General features: G+C 49.6%; 1 protein-coding gene across 9 annotated transcripts in view; it reads right to left on the reverse strand.

Annotated features, from left to right (window-relative positions):
• PRR5L (proline rich 5 like) overlaps positions 1-17,321 on the reverse strand; it is a 75,970-nt gene that overhangs the window by 18,906 nt on the left and 39,743 nt on the right. For all 9 annotated transcript variants that reach the window (XM_046015367.1, XM_046015369.1, XM_046015364.1 and 6 more), the window contains 2 exons: positions 5,024-5,081; positions 358-449 (listed from right to left, as the gene is read on the reverse strand). In XM_046015367.1, coding sequence (XP_045871323.1) covers positions 358-449; positions 5,024-5,081 — 150 coding nt within the window. The remainder of the gene's footprint in view (positions 1-357; positions 450-5,023; positions 5,082-17,321) is intronic.

Below are 17,321 nucleotides of genomic sequence, written 5' to 3' on the forward strand. Positions count from 1 at the left end.
GCATCCGTGGGCTTCAAAGAAAGGAAGAGGGAAGAAAAGAGAAAAGAGAAAAGTCTCCCTGCCCCATCTTCTCTACTTCTGAAACAAACCACTCCAAGAATATACAGGCAGACTCAAAACCAAGAGCGTGACGAGAGCCTACAAATTGCTGGTTAAGCGGGCACTCTCCCTTTGCTTGAGGTTAGATGCTAAACATAGACCAGAGAGCCCTCCAGAGAGCGCCGAGGTCCTTAGCCAACTCAGGCGCCCAATGTCCTGCCTCTGCCCCGTTCACCAGGAGGCCCCAAGCTGGCCAAAGGCCAAGGAAGGAGACAGAGCGCAGAGGCCGGCAGGAGGTTGTTCCTCAGTGAGACTGACCTGAACTGGATAAAATATTGCCTGCAGGGTGGGGAGAGTCTCAGTGAAGAAGTGGTCCCACACTTCAGCCAGAACCTCAATGCGATTTTCACCTACACGAGGGCGAGAAGATGGGAGGGGAGAAAGAAAGAAAAGAATTTGTCATTACTTGCAGGACAGGCTAGAGACAGTCCCATGTCAAATGCAGCATGGGGACAGGGGTACAGAAGAAGCTCATTATCTACATTTGCCCTAGGAGGCATTACTACAAGTAAATGTGGGATTAGATGGGAAGACTTCACGGAAAACAGACAAATATGTCTTCTATCCCCCATGCCAGAAAAGGGAGCTGAAGTTTAGAAATCACATGACAATTGGTGCCATCGTGGGAACGGTTCCAACATTCTCAGGCTCTGTGCTAAACTAATTATCTATAGGCCATTTCATGAGTAAACTCTATGACTTCATTTTATAGGCTCAGAGAGGCCAAGGGTCTAGCTCAACATCACACAGCTAGAAGGCAGAGCTGGGAGCCAGAACCCATGCTCTCAACAGAGTTAATCTGGGAGGATCCTGGGCACAGTTATTTATTGTTTTCATTTTCTAATCATGACAACACTGTTTTTGGTTTTTTTGTTTTTTAAATTCTGCATTCCAGCTATCAGTACAGGGAGGAGAAAGAAGGGCCTGGAAAGTACCACTTCCACCCACTGGTTTGCAACAACGAGAGGCCAGGTGGAGGGTGGGACGTAGACAGCACACTCTGCAGGGGTCACCTGCAAGACACAGGACACCCGATGCTGCGCCTACTCTCGCCCCTGGGACCCAGAAGGCTGACCACGGTCAGGCACCTGTCCCGGGCTGCCTGTACACGGGTCACCCCAATGCCACCGGAAGGCAGTGCCAGGAACTCTGTACCTGCAGGAAGGCGGGCACGGGCAGAGAGAGGGGCCCGCACGGTGGCTGCTTTTTAATGACCTAGATTGACAGAGATGATTGAGCCCTGTCTTTGCTCATCTGAGGCAGAGAAACTGGGTCAGCCAAGATTAGACACCGAGAGATGCGTTTGGCAAAACACTGCCAGTTCCACTGAGCAGATCTTGAAAGATTCATTTAGCATCTTCCGCCTATTAATTTAATGGACAATAAAAGCAGTGGCTGGGAGAGAGAGCAGAGCAAGGGCATAACTAGCTGTGAGCAGGGCCGAGGATGTGCCAAGTTTAAAAGGTCAGAGAGAAACACGCTAGGGGGGAAAATGCAAATCCATAGCACCCTTTAATTTCCCTCCTGGATGGCTAATTACAGTCAGTTGGAATTGCTTATTGACTTCTCCGTCCCCTCCACTAGAACGGGAATGAGTGCATGAGCCCTGTCCGTCCTGCTCACCGTTGTTATTTCTAGCGCTTAGCACGATGCCAGACGGATCAATAAATCCATTTTTAGAAATCTTTCAGTAAACGAATGGCAAGGATCAAGTGTATAGGTTTTCCCAGATGCTAAGGCCGGTGAGTGAAAGGAGGTTACCATTTAATTCAAATATGGGACAGCGCAGAACAGGACTAAATAATTCGCTCCAACATTTTCCTTTGCTCTTAGATCAAGAAAACCGCTACAAAATGGGCATTCCGGTGGGCAGGGGCAGGAGTCTGTTTCCTTCTTCTGCAACATTACCCTTGACCTTTCCCTTTGACCTTTGGGCCCTACTATGTGGATTTTACCTCAGCCCTTAATGCTCACCATGATCCTTCACACCACAGGGCTTTTGCATGTGCTAGTCCCTTTGCCTAGACTGTTCTCAGCCCCCACCCCACGCTTTGCCTGACTTAACATCTGTCTGTCCCTCTAGTTTTAGCTCCAATACTGCCCCTATAGCAAAGTCCCACCCACTGGTCAAACCCTCCCCCTACGGACTATAGTCTTGGTATCTGTTGCAATTACAGTTTTATATTTGATGATGATTTGATTAATATCTCTCTCCACCACTGATTGTGAGCTCCATGAGGGCCTAGAATCCTACGATGGCTTTGTTCAGCATAGTGTCCCCAGCACCTAGCAAAGCGCCTGGTACGTAGTTGACCAAAAGTCAACGTCTGAATGCACAGATCTTTTCAAACGCAGGCTATGCTAGTTCACAGCAGGGAGGAGTTGGGGAGGTCAAAAGGAACATCTGAGATGTTAGCTCTCATCCTGGTACCCAAGAACAAGGTGGATCCAACACCTGGGTAACGTCCTTCCCAGGAGAAAGGGCTCCTCCAGCTCCTTTACTGATGGGCTGCATCCTAAGCCTTCCACGAGGCAGACAAGCAGAGGCCTTCTGGAAATGGACGAAGGGAAGGGGACTCCTGCAGGCCAGTGCTGGTGCCTACTGACTCTCCTCCACCACCAAGACGGAACGCTCGTCGGCACACGAGGCAATCCTTCTACCCAGCAGCAGGAAGGCACCTCTCCCGGGAACCTGGGTCTAATTGCTGCCTTCAAACTTCACAGAGTAATGGACGTTTTGGAAAGCATTCAGAGGAGAACATCAGACAGACACAGGCTAGCAAAACAGGGTACCCCAGTGAAGAAAGGTGCAAGGAGGTGACTTCACCTTCAGAAAACAGCCCAGAGGACTCAGCTTCCTGCAAAGATGAAGGGTGACTGCATGGAAGGTTCTAGATGGACACCCTACAGGCACTGTCCTCTTAATGGGCCATGGGAGTTTTGATCGCCGCACGTCTACAGAAGGGGAATGAGAAACTCCTCATGGTCAAGGTTGCTAAAGCTTGGGGAAATGTCACTGGAATTATTGTGACAGAGCCTGCCCGGAGAGGAGCTGTGTGTGTTGGTTCTGCGGCCGTTATGCTGCAGGTACATAAACAGGGAGGTCTGTTCCGTGAAAGGATGGATCCTATCCATGGTTTCCGAGCTACATTTTATAGCCAGAGGATCCGGGGCGCCTGGGTGGCTCAGTGGTTAAGCCTCTGCCTTCCGCTCGGGTCATGATCTCAGGGTCCTGAGATCGCGTCCTGCGTCGGATTCTCTGCTCAGCAGGGAGCTTGCTTTCTCCTCTCTCTCTCTCTGCCTGCCTCTCTGCCTACTTGTGATCTCTGTCAAATAAACAAATAAAATCTTAAAAAATATAGCCAGAGGATCCTTTTAGCCGAATAAAATATTTCTTGGAGGTATAGTACATAACATAAAAAGTGAGGATGTTCGGAAGACAGGCAAGGCCCTTACAGGTTTTCCACAGGCCCCTTGGCTGTGCAGTAGGGCCGCTCAGACACCTGGACGAGAGCAGACCCGAGAAGAACGCGCGGCCCAGTGCCCCGTAGCGCACTTGGGCAGAGGCACAGAACCTCAGATGACCAGCATTCCTGAGCCTTCACTCCAAATGTATTTACGGCAAGCATCACTTGAATGAGAGGCCCTGAACTGCCCTTTGAAAGCACCATACAGCTCCGGTTTTGCTCAGTATCCTTTTCATGAAGCTGGTTTTCCATGTTTCCAGGAGCTTGTGAGAACTCCCCAAATGACTTCCAAGCAGATACCATGGCCACAGACCATGTGTGTCTCTTCCCTCCCTTTCTGAGGCAGCCGCCTCCCACGCTGGTGTACCAGCCTGACCCCAACAGGCAAAAGGAGCACAGATTTCTTCTCGTCAAGGCCAGTCACTTAAAAATAAGGCCTTGGCCAAGGGGGCGGGGGGCACCTAAGTTGACTCTTGAATTCAGCTCAGGTCATGAACTCAGGTTGTGACATCGAGCCCTGAATCAGGCTCAGCACCGGATAAGGAGCCGCTTAGGATTCCCTCTCTCCCTCTCCCTCTGCCCCTCCTCCCTGCATGCATGAGGGGGCAAAAAAAAAGGCACACCCTCCTGCCCGCTATTTACAGTAGTAAATAGTAGTACCTCCACGTAGAAGTTTCTAGGCTAGAGTAGGGGAAAAAAAAAACAAAACCCGTCTATGGGCCTACTACATGCCAGATAATGGTGTTACACCAATTATATTCCTTATACTCCCTTTCAAAATCGTATCATTTTTAAAAATGATTTTTTAAAAAAAACATACAAAGAAACTAGAAACTTGCCAAAAGTCCCCCAAGCAACAGGTGGTGAGCTAAGATCAGCATCCAGCTTCTCAGGATCCAGAGTCATGGGGTTGGCCAATTCTTGCCTTGGTCCCACCTCCCATCTCGATTCGGTGCCTCTCCATCCTGTCCCAGGGGCTCTAAAACGTTTTAAGTCCAGGAACCTTCCTTTGCCCATCAAATCAGACCTCCTTCAGCAGGTACCTGCCTGGTATACAGTCCCCCAAATGGGTAGGGGCCTCCTGTCATAGAAGACCTCAAGAAACATGAAAAAGGCCAATTGAGAATAACCTGGATCAGACCAGAAGGAACGGCGTGGCAGGATCTGTAGTGTAATTAATCCCTTCCCAGAGGCCGCCAGCACGCACCCGGTGAGAACCCCCAACAGGGTCTCTGAGAAGACCACCGCGATTCCACAGGACTTCTCAAAATATGGACCGGACTCACACTGCCCCGAGCGGCCGACAGCAGGCAAGTGCAGCCGCCTGGCTGGAGGAGACACGGGCAGCGTGAATCACTCCCTTGGAGCCCGCCACTTTTGGACAGAAGCATCTCAGCTGTCCAAACACCAGAGGCTGAGTCACAGAGCCCGCAGTACGAGGGCTGCCTTGTACTTGCCTTCACACAGCTTAATCTTCTCCTCCACGAACAACAGGCCTTTTGCAAGAAGCTGGTTCTGTCAAGAGAGAACAAAGAACACAAGGGTTGGGCTACTGCACAGAGTGACAAAACCTTCTTCCACTTCCAGTGGCTGAGGGTGCCGGGTTCTAGGCACTGGCAGATTCGTCAAGCCACCAAGTCTGAGGAGACATTTGTCCTCACGGAGGATCAGGCTTCGGGAGAAGTCAGAGAGACATCCCGCAGCAAAAGAGGGAGACAAGAGCCAATCCCAACTGCCATCCTGTCCCTCCAAGCAGGAAGGAGGTAGGCCTCGCGCTTGGCTGGCCCTGTGGCACCCAATATCCTTCGAGCCCTTAATCTGAACTCAGAAGAGGGAACACTGAGGTAATGGGAAATTAGGCAGAAATAATATTTTTTAAAAAAGGTAAATTTAGGGTTTCTCACGCTAGCATGAAAGAGACTATGTGCAAAACTTCAAGCAGCTGTGGGTATGTGTCCATCAGTGAGCGTGTGTGTGTTAAGCTGTGGAGAGAGAGAATAAGGTTGAGTCCTTTTTCAATCGTACCTAACAACTGTTGAGTGTTCTGTATATGTCAAAGGGTTTACAGCCTTCATTCCACCTAATTCCAACCATCCCGAATGTCTCACCTGGTTGGGACCATCACCCTTACTTGGCTGATGGTCAGGAAAGACACTGCCTACAGGGGACAGAGCAGGGCTTCCTGGAGCCAGAAGCCATGTTCTCTCCACTCCGCTTTGCTGCCTTCCGGCAAGTCTTCCCACCCAGACCTCTTCCTTCCCTTGAAGGGCTACAGCGGGTCCCACAAGAAGTGGAACAGCCTCTCCACAGGTCACAGAAGCTCCAAGAGCGAGGACGTGCTGGTGCCTCTCCACCTCACCCCATATTATCAGATTCTCCAAGGCCTATGTTTATGGCATAGGAGGCCTGTGGGGATATGGATCCTACACAAAAAAACCAATGCATTTCTTAGTATACTCTTTTATAAAACCCTACGTTGCCATGATGACAAGAGCATGCACAGCAGAGGGGAAAAAACTTAGATGTCAGACAGGTTCAAGTCCCACCTCGGCCATATTCTAGTTGTGTGATCTTGGCCTTACTTTCCCTGATTCTTGAGTTCCTTATCTGTAAAATGGTACCAGCAACATCATAGAGTTCATGTAAGAATTAGTCACTGTAAATATACACACACACACACACACACGCACACACACACGTGGTCTTTTTTTGTCCTTAGTACTCAGTGGCAATGGGCAGTGATGAGCACAGCTCCTCTGAGCCCATCTGTCTTCACAAAAGGAGTGGGAGGTAGAGAAGGTCTGTAACAAATGAGCCTACATCAAGTATATTAAAATATTTTTAAAAAGGAGCAACCACATTTCTGTGACTCATACATATGAACCAAATACCACAGATCCTATTATGGGTGCCTGGGTGGCTCAGTGGGTAAAGCGCCTGCCTTTGGCTCAGGTCATGATCCCAGAGTCCTGGGATCGAGTCCCGCATCGGGCCGCCTGCTCAGCTCCCTCCACTCTTTTCTCCTGCTCACGTTCTCTCTCAAACAAATAAAGCCTTTAAAAAAACAAAAAAAGATAGGACCTAACTTCAAAAAGTAGCCGGGCACTGTTTGGTTTCAAGATGGAACCCCAAATTTAAGTTAGAGCGACGTCTTATGGGAGAGCACCAACTCTGCTGAAGGACGAAAAAATCAATTCCTTTACAAAGAATGGGAACAAACAGGTAATTAAGGTGAAACCCCGGTTGCGTCCTCTCCCTTCCAGCCCAGCAAACAAATCCCAGCAGCTTCTGGGTCAGAAAGCAAGAAATCACCACGGCACCCAATTTCAGCTCTCAGAAGCAAGGCTCTGTGACAGCTGAGCTGGACAGGAAAGGGTTCCAGAGGAGCTTCCTGGTGACAATCGCTCCATCGGCAGGTTTCTGAGCAACTGAGGCCCCAAGTCCCTGCGTGGGTACCTTTCACCCATCCGGAAGAGGTTCTCAGAACATCTCCGGGAGCTCTGTGCAACGGCTCCTGATGCTATGACTCCCTGTCACCACTTCTAATGCAGCACGGATGTCCCAGGCTTTTTCCAAAACGGCCCTACAAGCCTCCGAAAGCTCACATCTCTGCGACGCACCCACGGATGAGATCCAGCCCCCCTCTGAAGGCAGGTTTCGCGAGTGTGTTCATCGCCACAGTCATGCACACGTTCAACGGCAGGGGTGGGGGAGAACCGGAAGTACCGGGAGGTGGACAGAGAAAAGCCTCGTCCAGGTCCTATCCTGCGTTAGTCAAAGAAATGAATTCAAATCCTATATCCTCTGTGCTAGGTCCTTAGGGGTGAGGACCGTTTCTTAGTTTAGTGCCTGTGGCTCTGAGAACAGTGTCCCAAACACGGCAGATGCTAACAGACATTAGCCGAGGGTCCATGTTGCCGGTTTGGGGGGTAAAGATCATGTTGAACGTTTAAGAAATCAAGATAAAAGACAGAATATGTATAAGAGGGAAGAAAGGGAAAAACAGTCTCCCTAAATTTGTTGATGTTTCTTCATTTGGTAAAAATCACTTTGTCTGGATCTTAAGGGATAAACTTCTTTAAAAGACGGCCCAGGCTCTCCTTCCTTCTCCCTCTTATAACTTCCCCCTTCAAGGAGACATTTGGTGGGGGGAACCCAACATTTTTTTATTTTTCAAGGAAAAGAAATTACTTGTGGATTATAGAGAAATGGAAAAGAAAATATTCTTTTTAAAATTCTCATGATAGAGGTGCCTGGGTGGCTCAGTGGGTTAAGCCTCTGCCTTCAGCTCAGGTCATGATCTCAGGTTCCTGGGATGGAGCCCTGCATTGGCCTCTCTGCGCAACAGGGAGCCTGCTTATCCCTCTCTCTCTGCCTGCCTCTCTGCCTACTTGTGATCTCTGTCTGTCAAATAAATTTTAAAAATCTTTTTTAAAAAATTCTCATGATACACAGCATGGCAATCCTTAATTTAGACCAAATAGAGCACCAAAAACTTGGGCTCAGGAAGGGACTGAAGGGAGCATCTAGTCATTCTGCCATCTTCCCAGCTCTGTGGTCAAAATCCACTGGTCAGACACCGTTTTGATGGTATATGGGTGGATCTTTTCCAGGAAAGGAGTCTCCAGATTTTCTTCGGCACATGTGCACGGAGGAAGGATCTTTGGGGTCAGCCTACCCACAGCCCCCACCTTTGGAGAAGCACCTGTCATCCACTTAATGGACCTGTGCCCCACTGTGCAAGTTCAAACCCCTTGACCCCAGCCTGTAGTGTCGGCTTAGTCAACTGGCCTGGTTCCAACCCCACCCCTGACTCAGGCCTCAGCCAATAGTCTTCTCTCCTGGGAATCTGCAGTCAGGCAGGACCCTGCAGAGGTTAGGGTCCTGTGTGACTGCAGGCCTCATAGTCTGAAGGGCCTCCCACTTGGGTTTAATGCCCTGCAGTTACCATTTCAATTCTTAGTATTTTTATCTTTGAACTTGTGTATTTTTTTTTAAAGATTTTATTTATTTATTTGACAGGCAGAGATCACAAGTAGGCAGAGAGGCAGGCAGACAGAGAGAGAAGGTGGAAGCAGGCTCCCTGCTAAGCAGAGAGCCCGATGCGGGGCTCGATCCCAGGACCCTGGGACCATGACCTGAGCTGAAGGCAGAGGCTTTAACCCACTGAGCCACCCAGGCGCCCCTGAACTTGTGTATTTTAAGTGAAATCGGATAGGGCCATGGAGGACGTGCCAAGGCCTGGGGCCTCAGCTCCTTTGTGGTTCTGCCTCCTACCACCTCCCCAGGAGGGGTTTTCAACATCTGCCCCCCTTGCACTGGTGGCTGACCCCGCTGCAGGGTCTCCTTCATCCTGCCCACCTCCCACTATCCTCCCATTCCCGATGGTGGAAATGGTCCTGCTGGTGGGCGCCCAGGCACAGGTGCAGGGAGGGGAGAGTTGGGTGCCCGCCTTGCAGCATCTCCGGGAGGGGTCTGGTAGCAGCCCTCCCCTCCCAGGGCTCACAGAGCTGTGCCTCAAGTGCTGGTGGCTCAGTGTGGGGTGGCGTGGGGGGGGGGGGCTCTTGGCCACCCTTGATCTGTGTCCTGAGGGTGCGAAGGTTACAATCTCTTCAGAGGTCACTTGGCCATCGTGGGTTACAACAGCAAGCCCACAGGAAGACTGATTTACCACCCTGGCCATGACCAAATTTTTATTTTGCACTGGGCCCTGTAAATGATGAAGCCCGCCTTGTCTGTCGGTCACCTTACCTAAGGATATGCCACCTGACGTCTGTGGGGCTTAAAGCTACTGAGACCTAAAAAAGTGGGGGAGAGGGGAACCAGCCTTGAGTCAGGCATCCATTGTGCACAGTCTGTCTTTCTAGGCACCTGTTCTCCCTGGAACTCACTTTGCCGCACTCCCAGCCCTCGACAAGAGCCCGACTCCGGAAGGTACCGACTATCTGCTCACTGCGGGCAGTGTGGGGCCAGAGCTGGAAAGAACCTAACTTTTCTCTGGTCCCACTCTCCGCCCCATGGCAGCAGGCTCGCCACCTCCCCAGGCCTAAGGCTTCAAGCTAATAAAACACATTAAACAGCAGCCACCTAGGAAATGATCTGGGCCTTGGAACGAGGCTCCCGGTCACTTACTGCCTCACCTCCACCCCGGAAAGGAACTTAGCCGTGGAACACACGACACTTTGTTGAAGTGGCAGACGCGGCTGGGTGTGAGAAACGGCTGACTTGTCTATTTTTTCTAAAGCATCAAAAAATAGGCTGCCCACAGAAAAGTGAGGTTCAGCTAGGAAAAATGCAAAAAACAAGGATGTCTGGGGAAAGGCACTAAAATCACCCAATCTTGCGTGGGCAGGACAGCTTCGCCCCACCCTGCCGCGGGGACCGTGGAGGACAGGCAGGAGGAAGCAGTAGAGGGCAGAGGAGCAGGTAGGCTTGTCTTGTCACCAGTGCACACCTCCTGTCCGCCCCCACCCGGGGGACTCAGGAAAACAGGGAACCCATTAGGTTTGCGGGATGGGGAGAAGGACACGGACCCCATCTTCCCAGAGGAAAGAACTTTCCACATAGCAGGAATTCTGTAGCTGCTGAGGCCGCCGGCCACCCTCCGCTTCTACTGCTTCAGCAGTGATGATGAGGACAGAAGGACAGGAGAGTTACTTACTGATTTTCACTCCTGTCAGGCACTGTATTAAACCCTCTGCATGCTCTTAGCTCATTATACCTTTGCCAGAAGCGATGCCTGTCTTACAGATGAAGAAATCGAGGCTTGGAGAAGTAACCAGCAAATGTGAGACCAGAACTGGCACCCAGGTTGGTCTGAATCCAAGCCCAGGTCTTTCTCCCATTCTATGTCCCTGGTTTATTTTAGCAATAATAATAAAAAATACAAAGACACAAATCACCATACGCTGACTGTTCCCTCTATACCAAGCACTTTGCTTATATAACAACTTCTCTAGGAACCACAACAAGCTTTTGAAGTCGGTACCATGATTACAACTAGCTTACCACTCAGGAAACTAGGCTCAGAGAGGTTGAGTGACATGCCTGAAGTCACCCAGTCAGTAAGGGTTCCAGCAAGGACCAGATGTGGGTCCAGATGTGCCTGGCAGAAGGGCGGGTGCTTTCAGCGGTCACGCTCTCCTGCCCTGGCACCCGGAGAGGCTGCTTACATCCTTGTCCACAGGGGAAAGCAGAGGAGATCCTCTTCTGGCTCACACACGCCAAGAGCAGTTGGCTTAGCCATCTCAGGTGAGGTCACTCAGTTCCACCACAAAGCCTCCATCCAGCTGGCTCATTCCTGCTGCCTGACCCTGCTAGCAGCGTCCCAAATTCTGCCTCTCCAAAAGTACTTTTTCAGGGCCTCCCTCTCTGCGATCCACTCACTGTCTAGCAAGGCTAACACCTGGCTCCCCAGCAAATTCCATTCCCAAAGGAGACATTCCTTCCGACCCCAGAGGCATCTAGAAGCGCGCCCCTCTGCCTCCAGAGAACTTGTGTTACCCAACAATTCTACTCCACACATGTTTCCAGCGATACCAAGGTCTACAGAGGTCCATGGTGCTGGTACCCAGCCTGTGATGGAAACAGTGGGCCACCTTCTGTTTTCCCCTCGCAACTATGAAAGTACAGTCATCGTCTCTAAGGACGTCTGCATTTCCTGTGAACCTCAATACCTTCCTAGATAAGCAACGAGAAGGCCCATAAACAAGACTCACCTCCAAGCCCAGAGAGTTCCTAATAAGCCATTCTTGGTGTGTGTTTTGCATGTGTGTGTGTATGTGTGTGTGTGAGTGTGTGTGTGTCGGGGGCATGATAAGACAGAAATCCCCAGCTGGAGTCCTGGTGTGTGTTTTGCATGTATGTATTGTGTGTGTGTGTGTCTGTGTCTGTGTGTGTATGTCAGGGGGCGTGATAAGACCAGACAGAAATCCCCAGCCAGAGTGAGAAGAAGATTTAAAACTACGTACAAATGCCAATGCTTCATTTAGCACTACTTCAGGGGTCACTAAGAGGATGTATTTGGACTTTTAAAAAAGTTGTTTCACAAGGAAACTTGGAACAGTCCATGTCTGTTTCACTGGACACAAAACAAATAAAATTTAAAAACACTGAAATTTCTCTTCCCTGGGGCATCCTTGAACACTTAAAGTACAATCCAGAAGATTTTTCTTCTGTGGCCAGATGGCCTGGGTTGGATACCTGCTCTGCCTTTTCCTAGCTGTGTGACCTTGGACGCCCTCCCTTCTCCAGGCTTCAGTTGCAGTATCTGTAAAACGGTAAGAACAAAATCTTCCTCATCAGCCATCAGGAGGAATAAGGGACATGGATGGCCCCGGGAAAAGGTTTAGAGCGTCTCTCAGAAAGCGTGCAGGCATCACAAGCACGGACTGCCGGACCTGGGCCCACACTTTCTGCTTCTGTGAGTGTGAGGCGGGGCCTGAAAATGTGCTTTTCCAACACACTCACAGGTGGCACTAAAGATGCTGGTCCGGAGACCACAGTCTGAGAACCAGGAGCTTAAAACAACGCCTGGACCGTGAACGTGTGAAAATGTTAGCCACTGGAACTATTATTGCTTTCGTCCTCCTTAGAGCTCTTCGCCAGCCTCAGAGAAGGCTGCCCTGGTGCTTTCCATGCCTAACAAATATTTCTCAGCCTTTCCAACTCAGTCTTTACTCCTCGTGGCCACAAAACGGCTGCAGTGTCCTCACATCCAAAAACCGTGTGCATTTCCAGCAGCCTCCCTCCACCCCCTGCCTGCTGTCCCTCCTCCATCGGGGCCCTGAGCCTGGTGGCTGCCTGCTCTATGGGAAATCACCCAATTTCATACAAAACGGTTTCCTGAAAACGCATGCAGAACGAGACACTTGCATGATATAAGGCGGAGTTCTGCTCCCGTAGAGCTAAGAAGGGTTATAAAATCCCTGATTACATCTCATCTGCGGGTGACAGACTTCTAGTGTTTCGCACCTACATGTTCCTTGTTTCACAACTGAACGTGCGGTATGCAAGGCCAACGGGGCTAAACACCCGCCACGTCTGCGTGCCCGCTGAGTTTCCTCTTGATCTCAATGATATGAAGACTTACGGTTATCAATTTCATGGGACCCATGTTTTCCATTTATCTTCATAAAATCTGAGACAAGCACACTAAAAATATTCAAATAATTGCAGGGGTTTCAGGTAACTGCTGAGGGGATGAAGTACGGCAGAGCTCCTGAAGGGTAACCCAGCCGGCTGGCAGGTGGCCCCCCACTGAGAGTAGCCTGAAGCATCCAGGGGTCCTTCTCACAGCCGCCAGATGGGTACCACTCCCTTCTCTCCCCTCACAGCAGCCAAGGAAACCTTCTGCCCCACCCCCCAATATTTACGAACTCCACAGTGCCTTTCTTCCACGTACTGGCCAACTCCAAAAGGCAACCTGCAATGATGTTCTCACCTAAGGGCATCGTTGCCTCCCCTCTTCCCTGTCGTTTCGCTGGAGCACAGCCCACTTGTTCAATGCCCCATCCCTTGCTAGCCTCTGTCGCCCTGATGCTTTTTTTTCCATTTGGGGAATCCCGCTGGTTGGAGAAGGCTTCCCAGGCTCCACAAAGAGGAGCTGAAACTTTTCTTCTCTATTCCAGTTGGGTTTGGAGGGGAAAAAAAAAAAAATCACACGCAAGTGATTTTCCCCACTCTTTTTTATCATCACTCCATCCAACTAGCTGTGGATTCCTACTGGTCCCATGTTTGTCCCCTACAAAATCTACTGATTCTGGGCCTCTTTGGAAGCCTTTACCATCTATGTGGGTTTTCAGTTAATGCTACACAGTGTTGGACCCATGTGGCTTCATCTATATCCTTGTTGTATCTGCATTCTCCAACTCCACAGGGGCCATGAGGCTTCCAGGGGTCTCCCCCCTCGGCTCTGCCAGGTGCCATAAGCCCTCAATGAACCTTCCCTGATAATGAGCTAAAGAGGAAACGGGCCTCCTGGGACTCTCACAGATATGGGTAACAGGGGGAGGTATTTATAGAAAATGCTACCAAGCCATCCATGTATGACCTTTTGGCATTAGGGTGACTAAATGTCCCCCTTTCCTAGGTACCAGCTTGTTCAGAGCCACTGAGGAGAGACGGAGTTCCTGTATCAAGCTAAACTCTAGTTTCACCAAAAGGAATTTCACTTTCTGGGCTTAGGGGGAAGCTTACAGCATGGCCAGCAGATATAGGAGCCCAGAAAATGCTCTCTGCTGCTCCTTCCATCCCCATGCACCGCACCACCAAGGTGGTTAACCACTAATTAGGTGACAGGAAAACGCAGAGCATTTCCCGTCATCAGTTCCCAAAGTTATAAGGAACCAATTATCCCACAGAGCTGTCTCCATGACACGGAGTTCCCCCGGGAAACCCCAAGTCTCCTTCCAGGAGCAATTCAAAACCGAGGGCAAAAGAAAAATTCAGTCCTGGAAATGTCCAGTTTTGGGGGGGAGCCCATGTCTTCTGGAAATCTACCTGTGCTTCTGTGGCTCAAACGGCCTGTCTTCTGTATGTGCGGACACAAGATAAGCAGCGTGTCTCCACCTGCTTCCCCTCTGCCTCCACCTCAGGTCATGGCCATCATTCTCCACTGAAGATACCCTTTCGTGACTCTTTTTTAAAGCTACAACATGAGAATGTTTATTTTCAGACGCAGAATCACAGAGAAGACTCTGCAAGTGGAAATGTCGGGTTGGGGCTCTGGGTCCCAGGCGATGGGCGTCCATGGATAAACACAGACAGCTAGGAAGGGGGTCATCTGATTGTCCACAGAGAGGAGCCCAGTGCGCCAAGAACCCATCCATCATCTTCCCGGGAGGCCACATCCACAGTGTTGGGGTCTTACCTGTCCACTCCTGGGTTCTGTTCCTTATGTGTCCCCAGACCTTCCCCCCTCCTCCTAGCTGGAGGAATGTTCTTCCTGGAGCCCATTCTGACTTTCCTTCTTGAAACTACATCTGCCTGTCGAATGCGAAGGCTGGCCTCTAGAACCCTTCCTCCTGGATGCCCCTCCCCCTCCAGCCTCCCTCCTGGAGCTTTGGGACCAGCCCATTTTTGAGAGGTGCCTAGCAGGGGGCTCTCCAAACCCTGAATCTCTCTCCAACCACCTTCAGCCTTCGGCCATAACCAGGGCCGCTTAAACGGTTAACTCTTTGCAGACTACTGGTCTTAAATCCATCCACTTTTTAAAACACACACATGTTTAAAAATGAAATTACAGCAACATCATTTGGCATAAATGGAATGTAACTCAACCATCAACTCAACACAAAAAAAAAAAAAAAAAGTTGTGAAATCCTAATTAGTGTCCCGAGCTGAAGGTACTACATTTGAGGCCTGCTCTGTCTTCCTGAAACACCATCGCCAAGTCCCACAGAAGTGTAAAAGACCCGGCACAAACCAAGACCCTCTCTGGCACAATCGGCAGCACTAAAGGAAAAGGAAGGCCAACACTTCCCTGCCACGAAGGCGAGTGTTATTTACCACCCCTGTCTCCACCATCTAAAATCATCTGCCTGCAGTAGACGACCCCTCCCTCTCTCCCAAGAAACTTTACTGAGCATCTACTCTACTCCAGGTACTTTCCAGGGGCTGGGGAACCAGACACCTTTTTATAAAGGGCTCTGGTCCTCCAGGAGACTTCAAACCTACACTTTAAAGAAACAGCTAGACAGCACCCAGGCTAGCTTTCCCTCCAGTCTAGCACCTTACACTAAGGAAAAACCCAGATTCAAAACTGTGAAAACCAGTTCCTACCCCACACCCCCAGAGACTCACTATTTGCCAAGCAGCTTGTCTGATTAAGCTCTCGATAGAAAAAAAAAAAAAATGACGTGTGGTTATTAGTTAAGTGTTTGGCATACTTTGTAAGCAGCATTAACCGCCCCCAAAAACCTCAGGGCTTCCCAGATAAACAAGTCCCCACCCAAATGCCCTTCCCCACCCATCCTAGGGGTAAGCCCCCCATGCCAGAAGACAACTGACATTTAAAACCCGATTGAAACCACACCAAATGCTGTCTATTTTAAATGTCAACGAGGAAGGCGGCCACGCTGGCAGGTTCCTCCAGGACTGATTGAAAAACCACTTTTCTGGAGCTGGATTTAAAAATCAATCACTACAGATGGCAAGAGGAGAGGCTGAGGACAAGACTGACCTTTGAGTCAAGGGCAACCGAGATGATGCACATTTGTAACTAATTACCTCTTTCTTAATCTTTATTTTTGTCTCTCCCCGGACAGGGGCTTTCTTTCCAGCAGCTGAGACATCTGAGCCAAGTAAATTCCAGGCTTCCGCAGCATCTCACTTTGTCCAGATTTACAGTGGCCATTTTCTGCTGTGTGTGTACGTGCATGCTTGTGCATGTGTGTGTTTCCAAAGGACTGACATCTGTCATTCTTTAAAAGTGCACATAAAGGGCGCCTGGGTGGCTCAGTCGGTTAAGTATCTGCCTTTGGCTCAGGTCATGGTCCCAGGGTCCTGGGATCCCTGCTCAGTGGGGGAGTATACTTCTCCCTCTCCTAGTCCCTCCCCCTGCTGCTTTCCCTGTTTGTGCTCTTTTTCTGTCACATAAATAAAAAATCTTCTAAAAAAAAAAAGTGTACATAAAAGTAGAAACTTCCTGAATCTTGGTTAAAAAAATAAAAAAAAAAGAGAATGCCTGTGTTTTTAAGACCTAAAACCTCTTTAAACTGTCTTAAAAGTATTTTCTCCTTGGATACGGAATAACATCACCAACCTGAAACCAAGATGTTTTCTGTTTTTATGTTACTTTCCCATTAAAAGGGATGGATGACACCTAGAATAACAAACATGCATACGTATAAATTTAACAACCATATTACTCTGTCTTCCTCTGTGCTCGTCCCTGTTCTGAACACCTGACAAATAATAATCTAGTCAGTCCTCACAACAGCCTCATAAGATTTGGTCTTATTACCCCTGTTTTTATAGAACAGAAAACTAAAACACAGAGAGGTAAAGCAACTTGCTCCAGGTCACACAGCTAGTTTGTGGCTATGCCAGGCACTGAACCCAAGTAATCTAGATTTAGGGGGCATGATCTTGACCACTCCCTCCCCACTCTGTCCCCACACCTCTCTCCCCACACACTCTGTGCTGAGTACTTTACAGATGTTATTTCATGTAAACCATACAACGACCTCTAATGTTTTTTATTCCCATTTTTCAGATGGGGAAAACAAGGCATCTTGCCCGAGACCACTCAGCTAATAAGTGAAAAGCAGGAGCTCGGACTTCACCGAAGACTCACCTAGTCAGTTACTCAAACAATGTGTCCGTCCCCATGCCCTCCCCTGCCCCCATGAGTCTGTGGTTAGAATCAGGAAAACAACTTGCATCGGTCCTCTAACTGAGCCTGGAACCTTGGATTCAATAGCCCCGTAACAACAGGGTTTGGGCAGGATGGACATCAGATCCCCTGACCCAGTTAACCGAATAGGCCGGGAGGCTTAGCGACCAGAAATAAGTTGGCCAAAGGGTACTTATAGTTACAGTGACTTAGATGCTGTCCATGGGGGTGCGAGGGAAGGTCGCTAGAGCAGCAATTCTCAAAGGGTGGTCTGGAGTCCCACGGGAGATCCTCAGACCTTTTCTACAGTTACTCTAAGCCACAGTTTGCCCTTCTCCTTGCTCCCTTCATGAGTGTACCGTGCAATTTTCTAGAGATGACAAGATGGGCAGTACTGCAACAGCTGAAGAGGAGATAGA

The sequence above is a fragment of the Meles meles genome, chromosome 8 (genome assembly GCF_922984935.1).
Source record: "Meles meles chromosome 8, mMelMel3.1 paternal haplotype, whole genome shotgun sequence".
NCBI classification, from domain to species: Eukaryota; Metazoa; Chordata; class Mammalia; order Carnivora; family Mustelidae; genus Meles; species Meles meles.